This window comes from Tinamus guttatus, unplaced genomic scaffold, assembly GCF_059628265.1.
Source record: "Tinamus guttatus ecotype Peru unplaced genomic scaffold, ASM5962826v1 Tinamus_guttatus_pri_ptg000002l, whole genome shotgun sequence".
Classification (NCBI taxonomy): domain Eukaryota; kingdom Metazoa; phylum Chordata; class Aves; order Tinamiformes; family Tinamidae; genus Tinamus; species Tinamus guttatus.
Window position 1 is genome coordinate 2,085,108 of NW_028288536.1, and position 23,871 is coordinate 2,108,978.

A 23,871-nucleotide genomic window follows, 5' to 3' on the forward strand; every position below is an offset into this window, starting at 1 on the left:
TTCACTGCGTGGCCAACAACTTCCCCTGAAGCAGAAAAATGGGGAATTCCCCCCCAGTTATTTCAAGGTTTGTGCCAAAACCTCGGTTTTGGAATCCGTTCAGGTCAAAAGTTGGAAAGAAAAAAAAAGCGGGAGGAAGGGGGACTTTCCTGACTAATAAATAAATACATGCACACAGAGGGGTCACCGGGGGCAGCAAAGCTCTCGGGGCCCCGCCGCGGCCGCGGGGTCGCCCCTGGGGCCCCGCAGGAGGCGGCCGGGCCGCGCCGGGCCGGGCAGGGTCGCGCCGCGCCGCCATGGCCGCGCCGTGGCAACCGCCGCCGTCTCCACGGCCAACGGCGGGCGGCGCCGGGAGCCCGCGCAGCGCCAGGACGCGGGGGCAGCGCGCACGGAGGCAGGTGAGGGCGGGCGGCGCCGCAGGGGGCGCCGGGCCGTTACTCCCCGCTGGTGACCGTTGGTGACCGTTGGTGACCGTTGGTCCCTCGGGCGGCCGCGCCCCAACAGGCGCGGGGAGGAGGAGGCTCCTCCTGGCTGCCCCCCGGCTTTGGTGGCACCGGTGGCTCTGGGGCTGTCACACAGGGACCCACACGTGGGCCTTGCGCGAGTGGTGTCTGTGCGGCGGCTGCGAGGCAGGCGCCCTTGGTGGGTTCGGCACATCTGTTGAAAACTGGCAACACATGATGGGAACACACGGTTTCCCATGGCGTTTGTGGTGGGTGGAGGGAAGAGGTGCTCGGCTGAACTCCCATTCACCTTTTGAGAAAACTCGGTTTTCATACAGAGTTTGAGGTTATACTGGTTGTCATCTCTTTTGATCTTGCTTGCCTTTCCAGGACTTGAGGTTAAATTCTCTATTTCCGTTGAAGTCACTGCACCTCCTTTTCAAATGCTCCTTTTCACACAGTGCCAGTTTTCCACGGAGGTGCCATTCCAGTGGCTGGGAGTGGTACCGTGTGTGTAAAGCAAAAGCAGATCTATCACCGCAATACTCTGGGCGCCTGGGGAGCAAGGTTGCCTCTAGGATTAGCACTGCAGTGCAGGCTGGCGTGTGAAATGCGGATCGGCTATAAACCACAAGAGCCTTGTGCAATTCTGCAACATAATTTCTGCCTCCTCAGTTGGAAATGACACATCTTGCCGCTCACTACGGGCATCTTGTACCCCGACTGTCAATGTTCTCTTCTGTTGGTGCATTAACACAAAATCTCTGCTAAGGAGGTGGGGTCTGCTAGAAAACGGCTTTTGCGGGTTGCTTGTGCTGTAACATGCAGACCTACCCCTGCATTTTTAAATATTCTCCCTGCCTTTCATGCTGTTAATGTCTTTACGCATGAGCAGGACAAAGACCAGAATGGATCATATATTTCTGTATGGGCATTTAAACTCATGTTAGGAGGAATAAATAGCACATTTAGCTCTGCAAAGAAGAAAGGAGGAGGATGTTAATTCTTTGGGTGCAGTCCTGTTATTATTTTATCCCTTTTTTTTTGCTTTTCCCATAGGAAGCTGTTTGATGACAATAGCTAGCAGCTGGCCTATTAGTGATTCATAAACACCCCTTGCTCATTCATCTTATTTATTGAAAGAAGAAATGAGGAAATGGCAAGACAGTTGGCCTGTATATGCAACCTTGCTTCCCCTGGCATTTTGTTTTCTGTTCTTAGATTGGGTCTTACTTGCAGTTGCACCTTTTACCACATGCATATACATATACACATGCATAATAATTTTCCTTTGTGAATCATTTTGTAGGCTTACAGAGTTATGAATCTGTTCACAAAATCTCAGATACTCCCAGGTTTAGTCATAAATTGGATTATAGCAAAGGTAAGGTATAATGCAAAGCAATAAGAGAATGTATTACAGCAGCCTGACAATAAGCCAAAGTACCATTCCCATCTTTGTGGGAACTACCACATGGGATATATTTTACAATAATTTAGAGGGGATGAAGGGAAACTATGCTGGTAGTTTCTTGCATTCTTGTTTCAGAATATGAAGAGGATCTTGGTTGCATCTGACTTTACGCTTTATTGACATGGAAGGTAGCTATCCTTTTTAATCTGTAACACTAGTAGCCATGAGCATATCTTGGCTTTAACCTTCTTACTGCCAAGGCCTGTGCTGTTAGTCTCCTCTTCATACTGTCCTGTGCATAAAATTATTATTCTCATGCAGGTTTTTAAGAAGAAAACAAGGAGGAGTTTCAAATCAAGACATACAGCATGACTGGCAATCCATGTAAGAGGCTTGCCTGGAGCGACTGTGAGTATTTCAGGACTGTCTTAGCACAGATTCCGTGTTTTCTGAATCATTTACATTTTGGTTTGATGAACTGTGGACTACTAGCTCAGTACAAGCCATTCTGAAGCAGTGCTAGTCTCACCTTTGCTGTATGTGAGGTGCTCTGATGGCTTTTCTGCTTTCCTGAGGAGGAAACTGGAAATGACTGTTCAAGTGATTATAAGCACTAGCTGACTATGTGTAGTGCCTGAGTAGCTACCTACCTTCGTCTGTGTCTCTTCAGGGTTAACATTTGCCACTGCTGCTTTTGTATGAGGAGGACGAGGAGGGCTGCTAGCATGCCTTCCTCTGCAGGCCTGCCACAACAGCACTCTGCTTGTGGGACTGATGGCTATGAAAGAGCTGGCGCCAGTCTGCCCCACACAGAAGGCTACTGTCACACTGAAAGATGATTTTTGAAGGCACAGTCTCATTTCCTTTATGCATTATTAACTGAGGAACATTTTATCTCATGAACTTTTGTAACCAGGTCACTCATCGTAATATTTTATCTTGGCAGAGATCTGATCATATTCCTTAGACTGAAAGTTATTTTGTAGTCATTAAAGTTAGAAGTGCCCCTCTCTGAATTTTGGACCAGTTGGATCCATGCAGTACCTTTGCAGCTCCAACAGCTTGCACTCTTTGGGGCAGTGGGAGACTGGATACTCCTGATAATGTTGATACTGGAGAAAATGTGCAGAAACATCAACCATGTCCACAGATAATCAGCTTAGGCATAGCAATAGTGAGATATTTTTTGGGAAGAAATTGAAGGTGCACATATATGGACATAATACAAGGCATAATAGCAAGTAGATGCGTATGACTGATAGCAACTTTCCAGATTGAGGACATTATTCAGCATAATAAAAGAAAATGGGAAGTAAGGTGTATGTATACAGAGTGCCATGGAAGAGACATAGAGAAATTCAAATGAATCTTTTGTAAAAGTGTAAATAGTATTTTTCCCTACTTTCTCTTTAAAACAGATGCCTTTGATTCAAAGCACAGACGAGATCATGAGAGCTCAAATTCCCATGAGGACCACAAGAAGAAATCAAAAGGAAAGGAAGGGAGGCTGGCAGTCTGTCAGTGGGGCTTGGATGTACAGCCCCTCATTTCATCTTCTAAGTGGCTTCAACTTCATGGGCTCAAGAGAAATAAATTATCCCTCTCCCAGATTTTGCCACAAATTGGATTCCAGCACAGGGAAGGTATAAGACAAGCCAACAACTCAATAACAATAGTAATAATAATAATAAATAAATAGGCTGTAGTGTGGTGCTCATTTTACACAGCAGTTTCCTCTGAGATTTTCAGATCATCTGTTGTTGTACAATAATGACAGAAAAGGAAGCCATGCTCCCACTTCCTGACATTGCCAGAACTGAGGCACATTGAAAGGACTGAAGAACTCCGTTTCCTATTGATCTCAGAAAGATGCTTTCAGTATTGAACTATACTGCTTCTTTACCGTACACCTCATTTAGATACTCTACTATTTAGCTAAAGCTGGAAAATAACCTGTGATTATGAGGCTGTTAATCTTTTGCCTGAAAAAACACATCATGAGATCCTGCCTGTTTTTTAGGAGGCAGTAAGTGGGGAACACTGTGCTGTAATCTGTGATCTGTGGGTTTACTGTCTATGTCATTACCAGGTATCAGGTTTTTAAGCTAGCAATTCAATTTGATTTGTATTTAGGCTAATGTTCTTGCAAAGTCAGGCTGTACAAAAATGTTCTTTGAAGTTCTCTATCTGACAGCCGGAGAGGAAGATTTTGCTAATAATTATTAATCACTTCTATAATAGTGCTTTGCAGATTATGGTAAAATAGTCTCTTCTTTGGAGAGTTTACAGCCTGGTAAGTAAAAGTCGTAATAAATTGCGATTGTTCCAGCTTGTATAAGGCTGGCTTGTGGCCATGGTGCGTTCAAAGACCAACAGTACAGATCCTGAAATCCTCTGTGCAGTAGAGGAAGAAGAAGCTGGTTCATGTTGTTACAGAGTAGATTTAAGAACAAAAAGTACCGGCTTAACAGGGCATTGTGCTGAATAGAATATGCAGTTTTATGACGTTAAATATTCCCACCCCTAACATTTTCCTATCAGCAGAGCTACTGCAGGAGTTTTCCAGCTACCAAAAGAGCACAGTGCAACCTTTTCCTTAGTTGCACCCACTTCAGCACCCATTTTGTTGTGTAAGAAAACAGCATTATCTGTTCCAGATTTTGTATTTTGTTTGATGGACAAATATTTGCACGTCCTGTGGAGAGGTAAATGCATAATACGGAAGTTTTATTGCCTAAACCTTTCATTTGTCTTTTGCTTATAAACAACTAAACGTACCTTTTCCCCTACTTCAGATGAGGCTTTCAGGGAGCAGTGAGAGCAGGGTGCTCAAGGGGACCACAGCACTAGCACTGTTCCCAGTGACCAATGTCCAGCCCCTGCAGTATCTGAGCATGGCGGGCACAGTAGGGAGCTGGTAGCAGGGGCAGTTGACAGTCCCAGATGAGGTGAAGAGATGAATCAGGTCCAGCCAGAGTCCACTCTGGGAGTGCAGTCAGGAGTAGCAGGAGATAGAGACAAGACTGAGGACAGCGTAGGTCCGAGAGACCCATCCAGGAGACTAGAGACAGGCCTGTCCAGGACAGTGGCCAGAGGGAGGACTTGGGGCACACGTACCTAAAACGCAGCCCAAGCAGAGACTGGGTGCCCAGGCCACCCTATGAGTGGAGGCTGGTCAGGGCCATCAAGGCCTGTTGGTGCCCTGAGGGCCCTCATGTATAAACAAAACAGGGAAAACAAAAGCATAATCAAAATTTCTTTCTAGCTTCATAACATCAGCAGTACATCACAGATACATCTGCCTCACATATGGATGGTGTTCATGACAAACTGGAAAGTATCTGAAGGACACATCTATCTTGCAATGCTCCTTATTAAGGGAAAAGCTACTACTCATTCAAAGTCTAGTATATCCAAAGAATCCTCCTCCATTCCCCTGAAAAGGGTTTACTGTGTTTTACTTTTGGAGTTCTGTGAACAGATATTTTGATTTATTGAAAACAAAGTACTTGACAACTGGATGAGGATTTATTCCCTTTTGTGTTGCGTATGCTTTAGAAAAGTACATTGTGAAAGGAATCCTTATGATCAGCAGCTTGATCTCTTGCAAACTTTCCTGCAGATTATGTGAGCACCTTGGGGAAACCGGTGGCTTCTCGGTATGCGGCTGGCCTGTTTCCTCAGTACATGAGAGCACAAGATGGCAGCGTGTATAATGTAAGTGCCATGAGCTTGTAACTTTCCTATGCACTTAGGGCTTACTGCAGCAGGATAATATGCCTATAATGTCTCCGTGACAGGAAATATTTGTATCTTTTGTGAAAGAACTTTATCTTTTGGCATTTTTTTTTCTGTTTTACCAGTCTGTTAGTGATAAGGATAGTGGTATATGAGCTAGATATCATTTTTTCTTTCTCCTTTTTTTTTTTTTTTCTGGCGCAGTCTTACACTGTTGCTGTGGTGCAGCATTGCAGTAAGGCTTTCCAGAGAAGGCTGCAGTTTCTAAGCAACATTTACCCTTTCTTGAAAGAGGGAACACTTAAAAAGAAGATGCTCAGCCGAGTTGAGAAAATTATAGTCAATAAAACAAATGTAGATGCTGAAATGAGGAGACATAATATGGCATCATTCCCAATGCAGAGCTCCCCATTGCTAAGTGCCAGTGGGTTACAAAAGGCTCAGCATCGTCTGCAGAGACAGCTAGTTGGATCCCTGCCCAGACTCATGTTCTGAGGAATGTCTCTGTAGCAGCTGCTGCCTGTCCCGTTATTAGGAGGGTGGCTTCTGACTGAAGAGAGACGTACATGAGCTAGTAGAGAAGAGAGTTAATTCAGAACGGATTTTACAGAAAACAAGACCTTGTCGTTTTTCTTCTAACTAGTATCACTTCTGAGACACAAGGTGTGAAAATGGGGAAAGAACCATTTCAGGGAGCCTTATTCCCTCTTTTCTTGCCATTAATTCTGTATGAAAGAGCTACACCATGTTTCTCAATCTTAGGAAGTGTTGGGGGCAGGGAGAAAAAAAATTGACTGTAGCCCTAAGGTGCCGTTCTGCAAGACTGGTGAGCCCTCTTGTAGAACATTCTGTACAGTCCTGGTTATCACAGGTTAAGAAGGAGCAAGTGGAGCAGCTACTGGGGAAGGCTCCAGGGTGAACAACAGTGGTGCTGGGAGGGCTCAGTTGATGCTGATGCATTTAGTTAAGCCCAAAGAAAACCAAAAAAGGGTATTATTGCCCTTGAATGACTACAGAAAGGCAAATTGCAGGGACAGAGAAGGGCTATAGTCTTCTGTGCTAAAAAGCATACTAGTCCAAATATAATCGGGTATAAGCTGCCATGAATAAATTTAGCCTGGACAGTCGGAAGCGTTCCAGTCCTTTGGGAAACGGGAATCTGGATCAATCTACAAGGCAGGAGGGGCAAGAAAACTGCTCTATTTTAAGATGGAGTTTGAGCACTGTAATGCAATGAGCTGCTTGTATGAGGCTGGCTGTGATAGGAGAAGGGATTTTCTGAGCCCTCCTTCCTATGCATCCATTCCTTTGGCAGGCAGCCTGATCCTGTGCTCTTGGGACGTGTTTTGCAGGACCCTAGCTGACGTTAAGGGGCAGGGAAAAATACATTTGAGAGGAAGAAGTTTGCAGACTGACTCTGGGATAGCGCTCAATTTTTTTTTCTCACCGAGAAATGTTTTTATTTGAAAACCTTTCTATATTCAAAGTTTCGTGCTCACACATAGGAAACTGTTGGAGGCAGAAAGTAGCAGGTAAATTAACTTACATGGATCAGAGATATGAGGGAAGTATTTTTGGTAAATAAAAAGACATTCCCTGCAAGTCTGTGTAGCAGATACAAAGATACTGCAAGTAGAACCCACAGTGAATTTGTAAACCCGCATTTTGCAGTGAATATGTATGCCTATGTACATAGCCTTCTATGTTTTTCATTTTAGCACTGAATCTAATATTGCTTAATTTGCTGATATGACATGGGAAGTTTTAGTTGTTGATTGCTTTTGTCTAAACTAAATTTGCAGAAGCGCCTACTAGAAATGCTGTAATGTTGGGGATTGTTAGTGAAATAAAAGCTCAAATAGGAAGCATTTTACATTTCCTTTCAAAAGCTAAAGCCAAGATTGAAGTGCCCCCAGAACCTAACTGTACACTCCTTTGTGTCACTACACACACTTTTAACAGCCACAAAAAAAATCCAGCCTAATACGTTTCTCTGTTTCTCAGTTTGTCCATCCATCTGTTCTGCAACCCTTTCTCCATCCTAGCCCCTGTTTAGCTCACTATAATTGCTCCAGTCTTGAGACAGACAAGTAATGCAACCCGTTGGCACTGCCCCATGCTTGTTTAAAAAGATTATGAAAAGCAATTAGGACAGAATAGTGTCTTTTATGCTGTAGCTTGGATGCATTTGTCAAGTATTTGCTCTTGAAATAGTGGAATTAAAATGGGTTGTTTTCACTGCTACCTTGGCTGGCACATTTGGCACTTAGAAGCCAGCTATTGCAGCTGTGCTAAGCTTGGGGCTCCATTTGGGTTGTTTGTTTTGATGCTCAATGTCTTTCTCTCCCGTATGTAAATTAAGCTGACAGCCAAAAAAGAACTGATTCTTCATTTTGTGGATTGTCTAATGAGAGCTATTGAGCTCTACAAGCAGCGAATGGACTGGCTCACCAGTGCAAGCCGGCAGATATTTGGCGTCATTCAAGAGCAGTGTATTGTAATTGTGCTGGATTTTGGCACGGCGTCGCCTGCTGAATTTGATCTCTGCTGTGATGCACTTTCGATGGTCCTCATGGAACAGGTGACCCAAATTGCCAAATTTAACCTCATTCGGTAAGCAGAAAGAAATCTGTGTCTGCCCTTTGTTGGGCAGAGAATTCAAAGAAAAAAAAGTCTCATATCATATAGATGTGTGTTTGGATAATATGCGTTCTGTAGCAGAAATTGTTATCATTTGTGTCTCAGTAAAACCTATAGATTTTCTGCCAAGTTTTGCCCACAGTAATGCTGAGCCTAGTACTTCCATTTAAAGGAAGAACATTCTTACCACATTGAGGAAAAGAGAAACACTAACAGAAAACAAATATTGGTACGTGCTTTTTATGACTCTACCACAGAAAAATAGAAAGCTATATTATGTGCAAATTAGCTTGTATGATTTTGAAAGTCATCAAAGATGGCTTACAGGAATTTAGAATCCCAATTTAGCAACTGAGATCCTACAGGTTTAATTCTGGTGCCCTGTCTTAATTCTCTGGCTTGTGATGCAGCTGAGATTTAAACGGTAGCACAGCTTTTGAGAAGCACGTGTAACAATTTATTTAAAGATGGTTCACAAAACTAGATCAAATTCTAGGCACTGTAACCTGGGTGTTGCCTGACATTGGCAATCGACTCCGTCCGCCGAGGCGGCCAGGCACGTCCCACCCGTGCCTGGGCCAGAGAGCACAGACACCAATATGAGGATGCTGCAAATGGCGTTTAATATACGCAGGTTGGACCTTATAAAGGTAGCAAAGGCGGAAGCATGCCTATATAGCCAATAAGCGTTGCTCTTTACCTAATATGGCATATGCCTTAGTTCCCTATTCTTCCCGTACATCGCGAGATCTTCCGAGCGCCGTACCCTACATCTCCCCCCCCCCAAGTTAATCTAAATATCCTAAATATCACTACTTTGAACAAGCTGCTAATAGCATACATTGTGACTGCCTTGTTTCTGTGAGCGTCGTAGCTGATGCAATACATAGTGGATTATACATGACAAAATAGGCATGCTGCAAAAGACACCAATCAATACCATAATGATAATCAACCCAAGCTTCCACAATCAATCCAATTGAGCCAGGATAGTAATCATGTCCAGATACTGTTGCCTATGTTCTCAAGCCATCTCCAGTTTCCTGGGTTACGTCTTATCATCTGTAGCAGATCTGATCCTACGTTTTGAATGTCCTCCGACCTCTTGTCGATCTTCTCGTAGTCTTTTGTGGTCAGGCAACAAAATTTTAGGTTTTTGAATGTTCTGGACCGGCCTCCCCCCACCTGGAGAATCTCGAAGATTACGTTGATGGCCTCATGATGTGCTTTGAGTATCTTGTTGACATCCCTAAAACCTGCCGCTATCTGTTGAGACAATGTGTTTACTGCTTTATTCGTCCACAACAAGTGACAGGTCGAGCTTTGAATTTTGTATAGCCCTGTTGATCCTAAAATCGGGCCGAGGCAAGTAATATTAGCATTCACCAGGACGAGGAATGGTGCCTCGCTCATATTACCCGGTAAAAAGACACCAGGTGACATGGGGGCAAAAAAAAATTTTACAAGGGTTGGGGGTATTTTGTCTGGTGGTAGGTATGCAGCAGCCAGCAAGCATAGCGCGCTAGAGCAGGAAACGTTTCAGGTGGGGAGAATTATAGTACCGTTCGTCCATCTTGTACCTGAGTGTCTAACAAGTCTTCGGGTATAATCCACTCCCTGTTTCCTTCATCATCCCTGCAGCTAAATCTTCCCACACCTCTGCCTATATTTATTGTATTATAACTTTCACAGGTGGCAGAGGGGTCTGATGTAATCTTTCTCTCCCATTTCTGAGCCTTCTGAGTGACTATCTCTAGGTACCCTGTGAAATTCACATGATGGGAGCGGTATGTCACATTAACATATGACCCATATGGTGACCATGATTCCCCATACACTGTCCCACTAGGCAGTATTGTGAGATTTGCTGCTCTTTGTGCCATTAATTTGCATAAAGCGTTATCTGTTAGCGAAGCCGCAAAGCTTACAAAAGCAAAGCATGTTAGTGAATTGTGTGGAAGGAGCGTTTGTAGAAGAATTGTTTGAAAGCAGGAACTGAGAGGAAAACTAGGGCCTCACATAGCTCTGGCATTACAGAGGCCTGCTTGGGGCGCCACACAGTTGCCACTTCCAGGATGGTTGGTATGCACGGACTCTGCTCCTCCACGGTTCCCTGGGCAACGCAATCTGCCCTCCTCGCAGCTGCAAAAGGGAGTAACGGAGGACGGAGCGGGGTGAAAGCTCCACGGCCAAACTCTGTTGCACTCCCTTTGCTGGGCTGCTGATAAGCTGCACAGTGGCTGTCTAATGAGAGATATACGATAACATGTCCGGTGCTGTGCCAGCAAAAGTGGCAAATGATGAACTTTGCTTAAACTTTGCTCATTATAATGTGAAAACCGTACCTCCATCTCAGAAGTTACCCGCCTCCGAGGTACGACCACCCCTCACTGAGCATGCGCTTTAGATTTTCGGTTGACTGTACCTTTAAATGAAAGCGAGAAACTTTTCCATCAATCAACAACAAGGTTAAGTATGGCTTTAGTCACTCAAGCTCCACCTGAATGTAAAGAAAAGTATAAAAGGTGAACTAAGGATGAAAAGTCTGGAGGGAAGAATTCATCGTAACTCCTGGGTCAGTTGAGAGGCTGAGCCCCCTTCCCAAGGATCTTGATTTTTTGTTTGAGGGTTTGATTTGCTCTCTCTACAATTGCCTGTCCTTGGCTATTATGAGGAATTCCGTGCTGCAGTTGAATTCCCCATTTGTCAGCCCAGTCTTGCGTAGATTGGGCTGTGAAGCAGGAGCCGTTATCTGTTTTGATTATTCGCGGAACGCCTAACCATGCTATAGCCATTATCCAATGCTGGTGAGCTGCACGCGCAGTAACCCTCTGGTGTTGTGTGGCTATGATCAGTCCACTGCATGTATCCACTGTAACTGCTAACCAGGGTCGTGGTCTGAATAAAGGGCATAATGTGAAGTCTGACTGCCAGATTTGATTTGCCTTTAGGCCACGGGGATTTACCCCAGCACCCCATAGAGTCGATCGTTGGCAATACGGGCAAGTGGCTACCACATCCCTGGCTGCTGCAAGGGGAATGTTGCAATGCTTTGCGAGGGCTCTCGCTCCTATGTGGAGGTGCTCGTGTATAGCACGAGCTTGTGTTATTGTCCATACACCCTTGGCTGCTGCATCAGCTTTATTGTTGCCTTCCTGATAATATCCCTGTATACTGGCATGACTTCTCACATGGACTATGGAGGCTGTGGTGCTGCGCTGTTGCAGCGCCTCCTCCAGCATGATGGCTATTGGCGTGCCCGCCCATACATTCTCCTGTGTGCACTGATATGATGTATTGAGTAGGCTATATGGATTCAGGTCTGTCCAGTTGCTTTGAGGAATACCTAACACCAGTGCATCAATTGATCCGCTGTCCCACAAAGCCAACAACTCTTAATTTGGGTATAATTAACAATACGCCTAAGTAGCATAACATATCCATTAGTGTTAAAAGTAGCATCAGCTTCTATAATAGCGTTAAAAGTAATATTACCTCCTAAAAGCCACAATATACAGCTAATAATAACAGTAACACTTCTTCCTCCCATGTTGTTCTTCTGCAGGCTCACACTTTCCACAGCTAGGGTACCAGCTGCCTGCCTGCTACGTTTGATGTATGCGAGTTTGCTTCCAGCCAAGGTTTCGCCCATTTTTGCTGGCACCCATCTGGTTCCAGTATCTGTAACGATACAAGCATACCCTTTTCCCCAGGTTATTAAGCCCAAGGGTCCCATCCATTTTCCCGTGTTCCAGTCTCTCAGCATCACCTTACACGGACCCGACTTTACTTCTGTCAGGCCTCCCTTTAGCCCAGCCCTGTGTTTGACCATCAGAGGGACTAGGCTATCCTGGGGCAATCTCAAAATTTTAAAACATATTCTGCTCTTGCCAATTTTTTGTTTTTCGTAGCTGGCGTTTCAGCGTTTGGTTCATATGTTCCACTATGTCATGGTCCTCAGGATGTAATAGTATGGTGAAAAAACAATCTTTTAAATCGATTATTAAGATGTCCAAATCATTTTGAAAGGTTCTCGATTTCCATTTCTATTTATGTTTGCATAGCTTCAATTTGGTTTCCTCTCTGTCCAAGGATACAAGTCAGAGTACAGCTCACAGTCCTCCACCGGTGGGGTGGGTGGGCGGGGGAGGTGGGGGGGGGAACACCATAGTCTGAGTTATTCCTGACTTTACCGTTTTCAAATTCTGGACTTACTTGTTGTGATTATTCAGCCCTCTCTGCTGATATATATGTTACACAATAAAGATCTAAAAACCACAGATACAAACAGCACAAACACAATTTCCATCCAGTGGCACGACCTCACGTAGCTGTGCGCTCCACTAGTGAGTTCCACTGTCTCAATTGCCTAATCCCATCCTCGCTACCAATTAGGTTGCGAATGGGTTTGGGATTCGGCAATAATCACACAGAACAAAGTGGCTACGGCTATTCAGGTGAAAGCACGTTAAAGAAGCAAAGTATGCCTAATTACTCATGAGGTAATACTTGTCGGCAGGACACTGAGACTGAACATTCTCTTGAGTTGGCAGATGAGAGGGTTGCTGACAGGCTCCCAACTCAGCGGGCGTCCCCGCAGAGACAACGTGGGTCTCAGTGTTAGGAGTCTCACCCCCGCCTCTCTCTGCTCTGTCTGTTTATGCCCAGTGCATCCTGCCACGTAGGGTCAGTACGTGCCAGCAGGCAGACCGGGGGGCGGACAAACTCCGCCTTCAGTCACATAATCTTCCCTCCTGGGTGCGCAGGTGTGCATGTCAGTAAATTGTCCCAGTCGTCAGTCTGAGGGTCCTGCCTTTCTCATCTCCCTCCCTCTCGGGTGTTTGACCTTCAAACTAATTTAGAGGATGTTTGCAGTTAAGTTGGCTACAAGCCTGGTCGAGCAGCCGCCTTCAACTGCTTTTCTGAGGAGGTCGGCTGTGAACCTGGCTGAGCAGCCGCCTCCGCGCTCCTTATCGCTCAGCCTGGGCAGGCAAACATCTTTCTCAGGGTCTTGGATTCTATTTTGCACAATAGTTTTATGACTCTACGGATCATACAAATTTCCACCTTTCAACCATACCTCATGTCGGCATCAATATACAAAGGATACAACACATAATAGAGATGAACATAGCAAATAGAAATAATAGCCCTAATAACGGTTTCTGTCCTCACTTAAAGCATTACAGTTCTTCAACACCACTTTTAAAGACAGATCAAATTCCTCTGCACCTCCCTCCTGGCTTTCATCAAGCCTTCAGCAACATAAGTTTCCTTGATCTCATTCGCCTTCTCTTCCCCAGCCCCGCTTTCTCCTTTTTTTTTTCAAGGCGATCTAACAAGCGGAAGCGGGGGCACAGACAGTGTAGGCGCTGCAGGTGCAGGCACGGGCGGGGGGGTTAGCGATGGATCTCCAAACACCAGCGGTTTTCAGTGGCGTGGCGGTCCCGGTCCTGAAGTGCTTGCAAAGGCTGCCGTGGCTCCGATGGCCTCTTTGCTTTTGGCTTTCACATCGGGTTTGAATACTAGGTGGGGCTCGGCTTTGAACCCATTCTCTCTGCACCAGATCGAAAGCTTGCAGAGGGTCTGTTCATCAGCCTCCGTCTGCACTCCCACTGCTTCGCTCTTCCCGAGCGCCTCCCGTGCTGCCCTCCAAGTCTCCCTCTCCTCCCTTGCTCTCTGGAGGACCTGCCGTATCACTCCCCACGTCTTTAGATCTTTCGCACTCCCTTTAGACATACCATATTCCGTTAAGGCGGTGGTACATCTCTGCCAGTGCTGAGGGAATAAAACTTCCCCGGCACTGTTAACCGCCCCTTCTTCAAGGAGCCGCTCAATGCAGCTCTTAACTGCGTTCGATTTCATAGAAATCCCCCATTCACGAGCACACGATAATACGACCTTGACTATCCCTTCCATGATCCGGATCCCTCGACCGCCTACGGTCCGCCGCCTCGGAGTATCACGTCGGGGTCACCACTTGTTGCCTGACATTGGCAATCGACTCCGTCCGCCGAGGCGGCCAGGCACGTCCCACCCGTGCCTGGGCCAGAGAGCACAGACACCAATATGAGGATGCTGCGAATGGCGTTTAATATACGCAGGTTGGACCTTATAAAGGTAGCAAAGGCGGAAGCATGCCTATATAGCCAATAAGCGTTGCTCTTTACCTAATATGGCATATGCCTTAGTTCCCTATTCTTCCCGTACATCGCGAGATCTTCCGAGCGCCGTACCCTACATCTGGGAAGTGTTTGTAAACTTTATCATTGCTGCAATGGAAGCAGGAAGGCAAGGGCCAGTGTAGTACACAATATTATCTTAAAGAATCTCTGAAGTCATACTGGTCTTTTAGGTTTCCAAGAAACTCTTCAGAGTAATACTTGATGGAATGTCATGGATGCTGGAAGCAGTTATTTTTTAATTTGCTTTTTTTTAGTGCATGTTCAGCACATCATATATTTTGCACTTTTATAATGTCATTAAGATAAAGGCTTTTGATCAATGAAAATATCAAAAAGCTTAGTATCAGAGATCTTATTTTGGTAGACAGATAAAGATCAACTCTCTTGCAAAAAGCATGTATAAGATGAAATGATCTGACATAAAGGCCATGTGACAAATTGTGAAGAGAGGCCTGTAGAAACCAGATGATTTTTTTTTATCCAGATGTTTTAAAACCTTGACTGTTCCTTCTCCCAACATTTTAAAGAAAAAAATCCTGCTGAAACAACATAGGAGACAGGCCATATTCTTCTTAGTCCGTAAAGTACTTCAGCCATCAACAGTGGTCTTAAAAAAATTATATTAAAAAATGAGGGTTTTATTTTGCCTCTGCTTCTCTTAATGCAGGCCTAGGTTTAGTAGGCATGCTTTATTATTATTGTTATTAAAAATCTAGCAAAAGAGTATTGATAGAGATCTTTTGTGCCAGCGTTATTCCAACTACCTCTGCTTTATAGCTCATGTCCCTTCCAGGGCCGCTCGGGATCTCGTGAGGTGGCAACCGCAGCCCGCTGCTGTGTCGGACCAGGCTGTGAGCTCTGCTGTGAAGTGGCTCTGGAGGCTGGCGCGTGCCGCCGCCGCCGGCCCCGGCAGCTCCGCCGAGGCGCTGCTGGAAGCCATGGGCGACGACACGGTGAGCTCCCCTGCCTTTCAGAAGCCTCAAGTCCATCCAAGAATATTCAGTGCCATACTGGCTACCACGATTTGCTCTGATGAGTTTTGAAAGGATAAATATTAATGGGAGGCTTTGGGAGGATTTTTTTTCCACTATAGCTGCATGCTATGTTTACTAATGGCCTGTTTATGTAAATGGATTGTATTTTGAAAGCAGAAACTTATTTGTTTTCTTTTCATGGGTACATAGAATAAATAACATATTCATTCATTAAGGGAAAGAGAAAATATCTTGCCTTCCACCGTCTTTACCATAGATGCTTTTCAGGGTCTCAAGCTTATAAAAATATTATTCATATTAAAATTACTGGAGACAGTGAAATCATTTTTATTTTATAACATATCTAAAGTTCTCATGGAAAATTTTACTTGAAATCCAAAATAATATGTACAGAATTTTACCTAAGGATTAGCAGAGTGCAGGGTCTGTAATTTTTTTTTTCATCATTCCCATTATAGATAAAGTTTCTTCCAGGACAATAGGACAAAGTACGTCCAAATATTGTTGCAATTAAATTCTATCTATTCCTAAAAGTGCCGTATTACATTATTCATTGTAGCAGATCCACAAGACATAAAAATAATACATGCCGTCCTTCGAGCTAGTCACTTAGAACATGTGTCATGAAAGAGGCATTGGATGAAATTTGCTTGCAGTGTAAATTGATTCAGCTCTCTGGCACCTGAATTTAATGGAAAACTGGGCCCATTGTGTGTGCACTGGAATCATTAGTTTTTACTGTCATAAAGATCCAGCCATCTGCACATATTCAATTCTAACTTCCTTGTTCTGAGACTTTGTTTGAAGGAGAAGGTAAATTGGATTTTAGTTCCTTTTGGGCTCTCTGTATTGGTGAATTCTTAACTGGATGAACCTTGATGTTTGAAAAGGGACTGGGTGAGGAGCGAATTGTGCAAGAGTGACATTTTTTATGACTGCTTTTTTAGATGCCTCTTTCATAAAATTTCATTAACATTTTCAATTTGCAACATATTACCAATTTCCTGGTGGGAAGCACAAAAAGATCATATTTAGATTGCACTATTGTCTGCATGTTAAAAAAAAAAGGCCTGTTGGACCTGGCAGGTCTGAGTGTGAATAAATATAAATTAAAATCCAGCTGACAGTGAAACACCTATTATTCTTTTCTGAACATTGGTGGGCTAGTGGGTAAGCTGAGCAAGTCAGTTTTGGCAGGTAATCAATATAAAGCAGACTTTAATTACTCCTAAGTGCAGTCATTATCATTCATGCCTGACGGTTCAGCTGGAGTGCAAGCCTCGCTCTGGTGCAGCCTGGTGGAGCCTTCATGCAGCTCCAGCACAAGCCGCATACTCACTGAGCAGTCAGAAATGACTCACTCCTTGCAGCTCGCTTCCTCAACAGAAATTGTTCCAAAACAATAGCTCCCTTTTTCGCCTGGACTTGGCTCTCCCTGCCATTCCTTTAGTGGAGCTTTTCTTCCCCTGTGTGGCTACTCTCTTGATTTCCTTTCTTAACAACTGTCTCTCCCATGCTAGAGCTCATTGTGCCGAAAAGTTGCAACCCTTTGAGCTGTACCTGCCACATCTGCACCTGTGCTTAACTTGCAGTTCATGCAGGTGTGTCGCATCAGCGTGTCACACCACTGCTGCAAGCTTGAGACAGGGGTCACACTGCACCTCTCCAGCCAGATAAAGACTGTGAGGAACTGCTGCTGTCTGTCCTGTTCTTTTAGGAAGTTTGCTTGCTGGTTTAGATGCCTGTGTAAGTAATTGTTTTCAAAATATGAAGGGCTGCACACAAAGGTTTGAACCTTTCCCCCAGTGATCTGTCAGAAGCATTTCCTTCATGGTACGTTACTGCTGGGTTTGTAGTGAAGTACGCTCTGCTAAGCAGTTCTGTTCATTTTCTTGTCAGCAGCTAGTTTTGTATCAGCTAAGCCCAAAAAACTTCAACATTTTAGGAGTTGCAGGGACAGGCAGTAAATTCCTTGGAAGAAATGTAAGATTGATATCCTAATTAATTACCAAGTTTATGAATTATTGGCAGTCATGGGAAGGAGGAGAACATGGGAATCAGGAGGAGCACAGAGAAGAGTGGTTGTGCAACATGTGTGTGTGTCCCCAGGCCAGAGGCTCTTCAGCAAAAGGAATTTCCCGGGCAAGGGTGTAGTCTCAGGACTGGCTCCCAGGTGGGAGAGCTGTGCACTGCTCCAAAAGCTTTTTAGCAGAGTGAAACAGAGAGGGTAGCTTTTAGAACTGAAGCAGAGAGCTGCAAGCATCTCTTCCTTTTGTTTCTGTGAAGCTAGTATTCTGTTACTTGTTCAATTTAACGAAATACATTTGTTTGTGTCTTTAACGTTAGTATTAGAAGAGGCATACTTACCCTGAGGATTGTTAGTATGAATATGTGGAGGCAACCTCGCAGCTATTACAGTGTAACACACAGGCAGTAACTAGAAGACATTTCTTCACTTTCTAACTCTTCTTGCAGCAATATTTTCATAATACATGTGTGTGGTCATAACAAACATGCCAAGCTCCCTCTGCCTTGGGAAGAATAAAGAATACGAATCTCTAAATACCTGCAATAGAGTTTAAAGAATGTTGCATCTTTCCTAGCTCTCAAAATATGTGCTGCCAACTCATCTCATTTTGGAATAAAAGTTCTTTCTGATTTTTAATCCTGGCAAGACACCTACAGAGCATCTCTCTTCTTAAAAGCAGAATGCAGCAGAACACCTCATCCTGACTAAGAGTAAAGGTGTCATCTCTTACACCTGTCTCTGTTTTTCTCTTAACTTGTAGAAGGTAAGGAGTTCGTGTTGGGCAGAATCAGACCCAGAGGCTGTGAACCAGATTCATTTCTCATTTCAGGAAGTGCGATGCATATTATACTTTGAGTAGCTAGGTTAAGTGAGAGGGAGAACCAACTATGTGCAAGTCTTATAGTCCAAGTAGTGTATCGGTTCAAGCAGTTTTTCATTCAAGTACTCAGCACAGGACAGAGTTTGAACAAGTGACAGGGATCTCTGCAAAACAGCCAATATTCCCGTTTTTTTTTTTTTTTCTGTTTAATGGCAGGTTGAAGCTGTTTATTTCTTTGCTGTGGGTGATGTTCCTGGAGACACAAGGCAGCTGCTTCTGCAGAAGGTTTGTCATGGCCCCTGTCCTGTCAACACTGTATCTTTCAACGCCAGGGAAGATGGAACTGTTATTTTCCTGAAGGAGTTGAGCCGCTTGACTTCTGGCAGGTATGACAAAAAAGAAGCACAGTAATAATTTCGGTATTTGTCAAGTATTTTTCTGATATGAACAGTATCTCAAGATACCCCACTCGAGATTATCCATATTTTATCTCCTTTTTATGGAGAAAATGAGACTATTCAATATGTATTCTGTAAGTTGTCCAGGAAAATAGAGGAAATCAGTTAAAGAACTATGAGTAAAATACGAGGCCTACTAGAGCAGACCAAGCTTCTCTTTAGATGGATATTCCCTGACTTCCAAATAGGTCATTCCTTATTTATATCCTAAATTGTCCTTCTTCTGCTCTTCTTTTGGATACTGAAAAAAGTATTCAAGGGAAAGGGTCACAGCAAGAACTGAAGCAATTTTTGTTGTCTTGCTTTGTATTTTGGTAATATCGTAGCGTCTAGCAAATGATTATGGTTTTGTTGGATCAAGTGAGATATACACATGTCCTGAAAAGGTAATGCCTGTCACGGGCATTTCTGTGAATAACAAAATATTGAGGTAGTCTTATTGAATAGACCTGTTGATGTGAAGCTGCAGTTCTGTTCCATGCTCTCCAGGATCTATTTTGATGTGGTTGACAGAAATTAAAGTATTTCACATGCCTTGTTGGCTGCCTTATCCTGGGAACCAGTCATGTGAATCTAGAATCAACCTTTAGTAGACAGGGATAATATGACTTTGATCTTGATGCTGGTAACAAAATAATAATAAGAAGAAAAAGACAAAAAAACATGATACGAAGCTCATGGTGAAAAGCAGGAGGGTAGTAGGAGTCAGTAGGTGTTTGTTTCAGTAACGAAAGTCACACTAAGTCACAGAGCTGTGAAATAGTTGCCAGTTCTGTAAGTTTTACTGTAAGTTGTACAGGAGTGGAAAGACCTCCAATGGTAGAAGTCTCCCAAAAGGCAGCAGAGCAGTTGGTAAGATGGCAGCTGCTTAGCTCTTTTATAGCCATCTGTGTTTAGAAGTAGCTTTTAAGTGATAGAGTGTCTGCCAAAAGCAGTGTGGTGGGAAAGTATTACGTTTGCTGAGGTCTGATGTATGTTTAAATGACTGTGGTCATTTAGAACTGCAGTACCTCCATGATATCAAGTGCACTGCTACTCACCATCCTTCATTTTCTTTTGGCAATGTTTTATTTTCCTTTTATATAAGAAAGGTGAACGTATCTTGTACAGTAGAGAAAGAGGCACGAGGGATGTGGCAGGGATCTGAGAACTGCTTCATCTCATATGATTCCCACTGAGTCTTCAGTAATTTTGCATGAGTCTAGCTTGTGCAGAGACTTAGTAGGTCTACAAATATCTTGCTGGTGGGTATTTGCCAATAATTTTATATAAGTTTAAGCCAACTTCACCACAGGAATGGCCAAGGTTCATGGACTCTTCATAGTTTGAATCTGATTCTCTGATTCTGTTTTTTTATCTGAGAGCTTTTTTTTTTTTTTTTTTTTTTTTGGACAGTGAGCATAAATGTCTGTTTAAATTCATAACTTACATGCCAATAGTAAAATAAATGTTTCTTTTGGCCTTTGAGATAGAAGGATGAGCTGATTCTAAGGTGTTAGGGAAATAATGTGCTTGCTCCGTATGCTCCAAGTGTTAATTAAAGCTGACATCCAGAAGATTGTAGCAGAAGATGCCTCACAGTAAACAGTACCAAAATGAAAGGGTGTTCTTCATTAAAAAAAAAAAAAGACTCTATAATGTCTAGAATATTTCATAATATTGATAATGTTGAAGTTGAAGGCTTAGATATCTCGAATAGGCAAGAAAATAATTCCAAAGTTGTATGGCACAGTGAACTTGATATATGTGTGACATATATCAATAAAAATTGCAAAGGTATTTACATAGTTTACACACCGGTGAAATACTATTTTGTGTTACAGATTCCACGCTTTTGTTGAGAGGATTGACTATATGGATAAGGCTGGGCCCACACTAAAATATGAAGAGGATGGAAACAGTCTAATTGCCCAGAATACCAGAAAAGTGAAAGGGCGGATACCTCTAGGTAGACAATATATATATAAAAAAAAAAAACCCCAAAACCCCCAATTAATTACACTGATTTTCTCACTAAGGTTTCAAAATAGCAATGTGATATAGGAACTTGCCAAATGTAAGCTCAAAAGAAGCCTTCTGCCAACACGGGTGGAGCAGAGACAGGGCTGGTCAGAGGGAAATTCTGTGGGTGGGAAGGAGAGGGAAAGAAAAAGAGAGAAGTGAAGAGAATGAAGGATGTGCTTGTGAGAGAGAATGAAAGGGAAATTAAAAAAAAGGAGAAGAAGCAACAACATTTATTTAATAAGATATGGATTAACACTGATGTGCTTATGGCAGTGACCTGGTGGAAATGTAAAGAGAAATAGCAGAAATGAAGAGGAAAGAAAGATAGGAGAGGTATGACAGATCAGCTGATACAACAGCCACATTGATAAAGGCCAATTCATACCTAATATGATGGAATTAAAACCACATGAATTAGAGTTGCTTCTCTAAAGATCTGAATTTATCATAAAGACAGGCAAAAGCATTTTTTAAAGCACAGGAAAAAGAACCAGAGAAAAGAGGGAGCAAAGAGGTTAAAAAGAGGAAACAAATAGCAGAGAGAAGCAGAGAAGCAGCAGAATTCCTGTCTTAATGGGGGTGGGGCTGAGTCAAAAGCTCTCAATGTGGTTGTCATTAGTCATAGTGCTACATTTTCTGTGATAAATCAGCCTTAGTGGATCCAGGCTTTCAACCAGCTTGTGAGGAGACCAGCTTGTGCTGTGAAGTGAGGCTGCATATGTAAGCAAGACATTCAGTTAAAAGAAATGGTGTATTTTGAGCATCAGGAAGCGTAAGACCTCTTTACTGTCATGGTTCATATCACTGTTATGCTGGAGCACTCCACATGAGTGTTGCCCAATGGCAGAACAGTGCTATTGTCTTCTAACTGCTGGGGATCCTATGGCATAAGGTGGATTTTGTGACTCACATAAATTCATAAATTCACATATGGCAGTCTGTGACTAACTAGCCTGTATTTCCCAAGTCGTAGACCAGTTCCCTGTGAACTAAGCTATCTTTCACCTGTGCACTAAGACAACCATGATTATAACGGTACCAGAGAATCATGCTGGACCAGAAATAAGAGAACAAAGTGTCACCTGTTTGTTTGTTTCATGAAAGGACACCCAAGACTGTCCTGCATAGATTTTAAAACTAACAGCAGAGTGTTATTCAGAACTGTGTCTCTCACCATGCTAATTCAAAGCACTATAATTATCGCCTTCAGGCTGCTCTAAGTGCTTCCTGGCTGGACCCCATTTCAGGGGGGGACTTTCCTCTCCCCTCAGGCAGCCAGCCTGTTTCAATAGACAGGCCCAGAGCTCCTGTATGACCGAAATTACTTCCTCACCCCTGTTTCTAAAGCTGAATGCTGAGTAGCTTTAATTGCTCAAAAGGGCAGTAATCTCCTTGAAACGCATTGTCTGCTGCGTCTTATTGCTATTATGGAGCAGAATTTACACATTAAAAAGGAGCACAATTAGCTGTCTGCACTTAGCGGGTATCGTAGCGGGGACTGTGACATCACTGCCAGCCAATGGGGACCTACCAGTCGCCTGCGGAATAGAAAAATCTCTCAGAAAAGGAAAATACTTGGAAGACATTATTCTGGTGTGTGTCTGATGCCTCTTGGTTCTGAGGCTCCTTGGAGGATATAGAAGGCAACGTTAATAATAAAAGCGTCGCTTACCTGCTAATGCATTCTGAAACTGGTTCTTGGATAAGCTATAGAAGGAAATAAATGGAAAATGAGCCAGATATTTAATCTTACAAATGGGGTGTTGCTTGGAATTTGAGGAGAGGCACAAGGACATTTCGATCCTCTTTCTTTTTGCATCACAAATGCAACAGCTGGAAATTCAAACTCATCATGGTGTTTTATGGATGAAGAAGCCATTTTAAGATCGTCAAATAGTTTTCATAGAATCTACTGAAAAACATCATTTTGCAAATAGGGCGTATCTTCATGCTCTGTCTTCTTCATATACTTAACCAAAACAAGTCACAGGCGAGCTATTTAAAATTTCAGATAAGAGCTTAATTCTGCCCTGTTTTGCATCCCGAGCAGTCATTTAGAAAGTGAATGTGAGAAGCTGCCAAATTTGAATTTTTTTTGCACTCAATGTGAATGGATGCTCAAGATCAAAACAGGTGTAAGCCAGAATTAGGGTTCTTATGTTGGCAGGCTCAGATCTGCTTAAGGCGAAGAAATGCTCCTATATGAAGCCTAATTTGGACTAATGTGGTAATATCTCCTTATCCTTTCAGTGCTGATTTTCCTATTATCACATCTGCCTACCTCCTTTGTGTAGCTTCTTCATCTGCAAACAGGTGCAAATTAAGCAATTCTGTCACGTAGTTAAAATTTTAAAAGGAAGGGAGAACAGAAACAAAACTTACAGGGAGGAAGATGCAGTTTAGGCTGGAACTTGAAGGCATAGGGGGCAGGAGATGGTGAACCTGCGAGGGAGGTTCTTCCTGGGAAGTACGTGGTGGCGCTATCCACTCGGAGTGGCAGTGAGACAAGGGTTGGAATCGGGATCGTTGTTTTGAGCTAGATCCTGTAACGAATTAGGAGCTCCTCCTTGACTGAAACAGAACCAGAAGTAAATCTCTGAGCAGTGTGTTTTATTTCTGTGTGTGATGGAATCGAAGAGTTGTGATGGGTAAAGAAAATGCCAGTGGGTTGAAACCAGGAATTATGTGATGTGAGAAGTCTGAAGAAGCGTAGATCTCAGTACAGACAGTGCTCTGGAATAGCAAACTATTCCAGGCTGTGTAGGCTTATGTGCCTGACTGGCTTACAAAGAGTGTCGGCCGAACTCCTCGTTCTGCCTGATTGTTCATGCTTACCTGATGGCCACAGGGATATTTAGGCTGGCTTATATGTAGATAGGAAGCATGAAAGCCACTTTCATGTATAGCATCGAAGTAAGTAGCCTTTGCTACATGGGGAAGGGAGAACCCATGCTCCAGAGAGCTGGGGTATCTTCAGAGTGGCTCCTTTGCTTACAAGCCACAGTAAAAATCATTGTTTCTGCTTTTGCCTCACACATGCCCTTAGCAGCCTAACCGTGGCCTGGCAAGTCTCTGTGCTGATGTGCAGAGCATGATGCTTGCAGCCAGCTGCTCTCACTACCACATGGGGTGCAAAGTCCACAGA

At 43.5% G+C, this 23,871-nt stretch overlaps 1 protein-coding gene across 1 annotated transcript in view; it reads left to right on the forward strand.

Moving 5' to 3' along the window:
- The first annotated feature begins 2,176 nt into the window (after nucleotides 1–2,176).
- The window catches only part of VWA3B (von Willebrand factor A domain containing 3B), a 65,863-nt gene continuing 44,168 nt past the window's right edge, over nucleotides 2,177–23,871 (forward strand). The window contains exons 1-7 of the mRNA XM_088528932.1: nucleotides 2,177–2,265; nucleotides 3,276–3,500; nucleotides 5,480–5,574; nucleotides 7,958–8,208; nucleotides 15,214–15,373; nucleotides 18,481–18,650; nucleotides 20,546–20,670. Coding sequence (XP_088385058.1) covers nucleotides 2,226–2,265; nucleotides 3,276–3,500; nucleotides 5,480–5,574; nucleotides 7,958–8,208; nucleotides 15,214–15,373; nucleotides 18,481–18,650; nucleotides 20,546–20,670 — 1,066 coding nt within the window. The 5' untranslated portion in view covers nucleotides 2,177–2,225. The remainder of the gene's footprint in view (nucleotides 2,266–3,275; nucleotides 3,501–5,479; nucleotides 5,575–7,957; nucleotides 8,209–15,213; nucleotides 15,374–18,480; nucleotides 18,651–20,545; nucleotides 20,671–23,871) is intronic.